We start from the raw sequence: 6,639 nt of genomic DNA, 5'->3' as shown, positions 1-6,639 counted from the left end.
CCCGCCGGCGGGGCGCCCGCGGCCCGCCGCCGCGCGGCGCGACGCGCGGGCTAGTGCACGGGCGTCGCGGCCCTCCCACCAGCGGTCCTGGATGTCGTCCATGTATCGCGCCACTGCGGCCCACGCGCGCAGCAGGCCCATGTAGATGGAGCGCGCGGGGAGGCCGGCGCCCAGCGAGTCGCCAGAGGACATGGCCTGGTGGGGGCGGGTCGAGGAAGACAGCGGCGGTGGGTGACGGGCGCAAGTCGTCTATCAGCCAGGACATCACCAGGGACGTTGGGGGGCAGGGGCGGTGGGTTTTGATTCTGCTCAAGGGGCGCGATTGGTCAAGCCTACGATTTACCCCAAGCCGTGCAACTCACAGCACCCCTCCACACACACGAACGCACGCACGCACGCACACACACGCATACACTGCGGCCAACCCTGCAATCAGCCCAGCAGGCGTGCGCACCTCCACCAGCCCTAGGTTGAGCACCGTGCGCCACGCCGCATCCGCCGCCTCGTCAGCCACCAGCCCAGCCACCCCCAGCCGCCCGCTGCAGCCGGGCAGCCCCAGCTCGATGCCGTCCTCCCAGTCGCTGCCCTCTGCCCCCTGGGCAGCCTCCTCCCCTCCTGCCTCCGCAGCCGCAGCTGCTGGCGCCGATGCTGCCGCTGCGGGGTCATCTGTGAGCGCTTCAAACAGGGAGGCATAGCCGCCCTCGGCAAGCCGCAGCTCCGCGGCTGGCAGGCAGCCGCCGTCATCGTCCGGCAGAGTGCCATACTCCGTGGCGCCGGCACCCGCGGCAGTGGCGTTGGCACCGCCTGCCGCCGCCGCGTAGCTGCAGCCGCCAGGGGCGAGGTGCTGATGGAGCTGGTCCAGGGGGCCTGAGAAGCTGCAGCCATAGGGACGGTGCGGGCAGTCCCGCCGCGCCGGGCAGTCACGCAGCGCGTGCCGCCGCCACTCCCGCCTCGCCACGCTCCCGCCGCACCCGCTGCACGCCGCCGGCTGCCATTCGCAGCTGGCCGCGAGGTGCAGGTCCATCGCGCTGGCGGGCACGAGCGCGCCGCAGCCCGCGGCCGCGTTGGCGCACGGCACGGGCCTGTCCGGGCACTCTGCCGCGTGGCCGGCGAGCTCCCGCCGCAGCGCGACCAAGCCGCAGTGCTCGCAGGCCGCCGGCTGCGAGGGACACTCTACGCGGAGGTGCTCTGCCACGCGGCCGCGCGCCATGAGGGCGCCGCAGCCTGCGGGGGCGTTGGGGCAGCGGACCTGCAGCGCGTCTAGCTGCGCCTGCAGCACGGCGTCGTGGCGCAGCTGGGAGTAGCGCAGGGGGCGGCGGCAGTAGGGGCAGGAGCAGGCCTGCATGTTGCGTTTCTGCGTCTCAAACCACTGGTCCATGCACTCCTGTATTGAAAGAATTTACGGGAGTACAAAATCTCAACAGGGGGCCGCGGCACGCGTGTCGTGGGTGGAGGCGTCGGCAGCGGTGATGCAAATCATTTGTCTGCGAAGCACGGGGCTCGTCAGCAGCAGGGCTCGACAGTTGCGCAGCCGCATCCTAGGCAGGAGGTGGGACAAGCAGCTGCCGCACTGAGGCTGCTGAACGCTGCGTATCGCACACGCGCGCCAACGGGCCCAGTGCATGCGCAAATGGTACAAATGCTGCCGCCTGACAGTGCCAATCAAAGGCACACACGGCCGCAAAGCGAGTGCAATCGAGCGCAGCGCCTGCATGACCGCGATGCTGCGGACGGAGGCGAGCGGCGGCACTAGGGTCACGAGCATCGCGCCCCACCTTGCAAAAAGTCGCGTTGCACTGCGGGCATCCCCTATGCGTGATCGCTGCATCGTGGCATACGCCGCACGTCAGGTGGGGCGGCAGCGAGGCTTCGTCCGCCGTGTAGGAGTAGTGAGGCCTCATCATGCCAGCTCTATCGCCTCCGTAAGTGCGGATGAGTAAGTTTTACAGTCTTGTTTAGTGAACGTCGCGAGCTACCCGACTCGTAGATCGCGCGCAGATCGCAATGATGGAGTATGGTATCCCTGTGCTTTCGAGTCCCACCACGACCACTCCATATCTCAACCAGCCGACCCTGCGACTGGGCGTGCCTCGGCTGTCACGCCGCCAGACCCCGCCGGCTGGTGCTCCAGCACCTTCCTTGTTCCGGTGATGACCACTGTCGAGGTCGGTGGGTAGGGCCGAAGTGTGCGGTTGTGCCGACAGGCAAAAGCTTGAAGAAAAGTGACCACCTGGAAGCGAACTAGCTGTTGCAGATGGCAGTCAACTCATTTTGCACACGCAGTCAAAAGAGAATTCGACTGACGTTCTTGCGCCATGGCCCTGCAGCGTCCAGGCAACGGCAGGGTCAGCAAGTTCTTGCAGCTTGCATGAGGTGCGCGCGGCGCTGTTTGCCGTCAAAATGGGGAAAGCCGTGCGTAAAAGTGCGCGCCTCAACACGCAACCAATGGCAGTGACACATGCACCGGTCGAACAAGCCATGCCCGTCCCCGGGCAACACTCATCACTTACAACTGACGGATTGCGACAAGATCTTATGTAGTTTACAGTGGGTGTCGCAAAGCAAAGTGCAGCTGTATGTGTCGAATACGACGTGCTTGATTCTTGACGAGCAACACAGCACGAGCACCTGGCGCACCTCTCTGCTCCACCCAATACTTGAATTGCTTTACCACTTGATACTTTCCCAGCATAACCAGGCACGCATCACTCCTCGACCGACCCCGGCATGCGCTCCGCCAGCTGCACCACCATGCTGAGCCGCTTGCCGTCGCGCAGCACGTCGCAGCGCACGCGGTCCCCGGGACGCTTGTCGTCCAGCGCTGCAATCAGCTCGCTGGCGGTGCGCACAGGGCGCGTGTCGATGCCCACTGCGCGCGGCGTACGTCAGGGGGTGGGGCGGGAGGCGGGGGGAGCGTCAAGGTGGGCAGGGAGGGGCGAGTCAGACGCTGCCTACCTAACCAACCGCTCAACTCTTTTGGGCAATGGAGTGGCAGGGACGTGCGCGTGCGTGCCTTGCGATTCGGCTGGAGTTTTGCGACACAGCTTGATTGGGAGCTCCTGATGTCATCGGCCGCACCAAGCCGTACACTGTTCCTCCTCTCAAGTCATGGCCCATGCAAATCCCAATTGTTTATCGCCAGCCGGCCTCTCACCCACGATGTCCCCGAGAACCACATCCCCAAATACGTCGCGATACGTGGGCCTCAGCCCCGCAGCCGCCGCGGGGGAGCCGGCCGGCACCTCCAAAATCAGCACGCCGTCCACACCCAGGCCACGCAATACCTGGATGAGGGGCGTGTGTGTGTGTGTGTGTGTGCGAGTGTGTGGTGAGAGTGTGGTGTGTGTATGTGTGTGTGTGTGTGTGTGTGTGTGCGCGCGCGCGCTCGGGCATGTGCGTGATGGCCCGAGGAGAGCAGCGGTGTGGGCTAGGGGTGCAAGGAAGTGGGTCTTTCTGGAAAAGGCCGGAGCTCTGGATGCACCTGCCGTCATGGCTACAGTGGATAGCAGCTGCAGGCGGCACGGATGGCCTGGCGCGCCCCAACCAACGCATGCACGCACCCCATGGCGGTGTCTGGTCCAGCGCCGTCATCCAAGTGAGTCGCCGCGTCGGCGCTGCCGGCCACACCCACAAAGACAAGGACGCCCACAATCGCAACTAGACACACACGGCCCATTTCTAGTGCACGAGTTCGTCTAGGTACTCACCTGCTGCGGCGCCAGCACCACCCCCATGGAGGGCCTCTTGACGCGGCCGTGCGCCAGCAGCTGCTCCACTATCCGGCGCACCGCGTCAATGGGCACGGCATGGCCCACGCCCTGGGGCCCCGCCCTGGCCCCAGAGTCGGGGAGTGCGATGGCCACGCCCACCACGCGGCCCTGGGCCCAGCGCAGGGCAATGAGCAAAGTGGAAGGGAGATGTCGGGTTAAGCGCAGGTTGAACGTATTGAAGAAGCAGCAGCAGTGCAGCAGCAGCAGTAGCAGCAGCAGCGGCGGCGGCGGCGGCAGCGGCAGCAGCGGCGGCGGCAAGTGCACGTTGGTGAGCACGCAATCGGAGGCATTTGCTGCTGCCAAGTCGCATGAGGGAGGAGCAAGTGGGCTCTTTACCCACAGCCTGCACCACAGACACACCAAGAGCGCACCCTGGAGTCCAGGAGCGGCCCGCCCGAGTTGCCGGTGTTGATGACGGCGTCCGTCTGGATGGCGTTCTTCAGGGCCCACAGCCCCGCACCCATTTCGCGCCCCAGGCCGCCCACAATACCCTGTAATGTGGGTTGGCGGGTGCGTGTGTTGTTGTATTACATGACAAGCATCACACGACCCATCCGCCTGCGCAAGCCGGCAACAATTAGCGCACGTACATGTGCCATTCGGCTGGCTACTGGCTGAGGAGAGCATCCCGGAGCCGCTCCGCGCTCACTTGGCTCAGGGTGTGCTCCAGGCCCCAGGGATTTCCCAGCACCCAGACCCACTGGAATGGGGGGCAGGGAGTTGGGCGAGGCGGAATGGAGCTGGGTTTTGGGTGGATGGGCGAAAATGGGTGTGGCAGGTGACAAGATGAGTTGGAGTGTGCACAACAGCGCAACTCAAGGAAAGGGAATGATGGAGCCACGTGCGCACGCAGGACAAGGTGCAAGCCCGATGAGACGATACAGCTAGATCCTGCTGAGCAATTGGTCGCTGACTCAGCAGTTGACGGCTGTGCGATGACACAGCCAGCCGTCACCCACCTGCCCGATCCGCAGCCCCGCACTGCTGCCCAGCACCACCGGTCGCAGCGCCTCGGTCCGCGTACGAGGCAGCGCCAGCTGCAGCACAGCGATGTCCGAGGCAGGGTCCGCGCCCACGACGCGCGCGGTGGCGGTGGTCTGGTCGTGCAGGGTAACCTTCACCTCGGACGCGCCCTTGACCGTGTGCGCCGCAACGACGACATGGCCTGGGCATGGGGCAGACGCCACCCGGCATGGGCCATCCAGGATGACATGTTGAAACGGGAGTGGAATTTGCCGGCCTGCGAGGCGTGCCACCATGACGCCAGCCCAGCACCCCTACCCAGCGCGGCTGCGCCGCTCGCATGCTGCCTTCACACCCGCACGCGCACCCATCTAGCCAGCGCACCCAATCCAGGGCCCTCCAGCTGCCCCTGGCCCCCCCGCCTTGCGCCCCAGTCTCATAGGCGCGCACGCACCGGCACGGTCCCACACGAAGCCGCTGCCCTGGCCGACCGCCATGCGGTTCAGGTCCAGCGTGAAGAAGTGGTGCATGCTGCGCACGTGGCTGACATTGACCACCGACGGCCGGTTTGACTCGAATATCGTGACCACACGCCGCTCGTGCGGCAGCAGCTCGTCCGCGGCCGCAGCCTGCTGCTGCGCCTGCTGCTGGTCGCCACCCGCTGCGGCGCCGCTGGGCGTGGGGCCGGCGCCGGGCGCCGGCTGCTCCTGCTGCGGGGCTGCGGCGCCAGCATGCTGCTGCTGCTGCTGTTGCTGCTGCTGCTGCTGCTGCTGCTGTAAAAGGACCTGCTGTGCCCGCAGGGACTGTTCCCGCAGCTGGGGCGACACAGATACACTGGGCGGCGGCTGCAGCGGCCCAGCTGAGGCGACGCGGCAGGTTGGCCCCACCGACGACGCGGCCAGCAGCAGCAGGCTGCCGCCAAGCATCCGAGCGGCGCGCTGCAGCCAAGGTATGCTGTTGCTGAGGCTGCTGCTACTGCTGATGCTACTATTGCTAGTGCTGTTGCTGTTGCTGGAGCTGCTGCTGCTGCTGCTCGCATCCCAGACGCAAGCCAGCAAGTCTGCGGAGTGAGTGCCGGTGGCGGTGGTGCGCCGCGCGGGCCCGTCCGAGCTTGTTTGCCATTCATGCTGATGTTGAAGGCCCCTTAGACGACCAGCGTGCTGTCGTTGCTGGTTGGGGTTCCCCGGCGCGCTTGCATGGGGGGCCGCTGCAGCGAGCGTGCGGCGATACAGCGGCAACAGCTGCAGCCCCCAGTGCTGACGGTGCCGAGTGTAGCGTGCGTTAGGTTGAAACCCAACTGTGCGCCTATCACACGGCGCTAACATTCTACTCTGTCAACGAGCTAGGATGGCTGCTGATCTTGCGTTCCGCTTCTTGCCATCTACCAGTTGCAGTGGTGTAGACCAAATTTCGCTTGCAAAGCGATGGTTGCGTTCATCCCTTGTACTGCTGCGGTAACATATGAGCAAGCAGCGCACCTCTGCTCGTATGGTGACTACCGGTGTGTAGCAGCTGTAAGTCTCGGACACTCATGATCTGCGGCCTTTACGTGGAAGGCTGTTTCAAGGGTCAAGAGAGTTTCCGTGGTGTAGAGATGAACAGCACGCTTTGGCACAAGCAGTCCAAATAAGGCGAGGTGAGGGCCGAGCAGCGGCGCCCAACTCAGGATTGGCGCCATTCGCTGTGCCTTCAGGGTGCGGCCACGGGAGGCCTCCGGCTGGCACACAACTCACTTTGCTGTATCTTGGCCACCTTAGGAATATGCTGGCGCCGCCGCGCCCCGCACGAGGGCCCTTCACGGACGAGCTGGCACTGGGCGAGGTGAGCGCGTCGCTCGTTGCGTGCCCCCCAACCCCACGCCAACAACCGCTGACACAAGCTTGCAACTCCCCTGTGCCTGTTTGAA

At 65.4% G+C, this 6,639-nt stretch overlaps 2 protein-coding genes across 2 annotated transcripts in view; both read right to left on the bottom strand.

Annotated features, from left to right (window-relative positions):
• Nucleotides 1–1,345, bottom strand: part of MNEG_8074 (hypothetical protein) — a gene marked incomplete at both ends in the record, with an annotated part of 3,024 nt that extends 1,679 nt beyond the window's left edge. Inside the window, 3 exons of the mRNA XM_014043455.1 lie at nt 60–195; nt 455–821; nt 972–1,345. Of these exons, the coding sequence (XP_013898909.1) occupies nt 60–195; nt 455–821; nt 972–1,345 (877 nt within the window). The remainder of the gene's footprint in view (nt 1–59; nt 196–454; nt 822–971) is intronic.
• Nucleotides 1,346–2,705: 1,360 nt separating this feature from the next.
• Nucleotides 2,706–5,659, bottom strand: MNEG_8073 (hypothetical protein; the record flags this gene model as incomplete). Its single annotated transcript, XM_014043454.1, has 7 exons — nt 2,706–2,869; nt 3,155–3,284; nt 3,708–3,878; nt 4,142–4,261; nt 4,420–4,470; nt 4,730–4,935; nt 5,188–5,659. 7 exons carry the CDS (start codon nt 5,657–5,659, stop codon nt 2,706–2,708), a joined length of 1,314 nt encoding a protein of 437 aa, XP_013898908.1.
• Nucleotides 5,660–6,639: the final 980 nt, after the last annotated feature.

Source organism: Monoraphidium neglectum (assembly GCF_000611645.1).
Source record: "Monoraphidium neglectum strain SAG 48.87 unplaced genomic scaffold scaffold01494, whole genome shotgun sequence".
NCBI lineage: Eukaryota > Viridiplantae > Chlorophyta > Chlorophyceae > Sphaeropleales > Selenastraceae > Monoraphidium > Monoraphidium neglectum.
The sequence above is the reverse complement of the archived record's forward strand: the minus strand, read 5'-3'. Positions and strand labels throughout refer to the sequence as shown.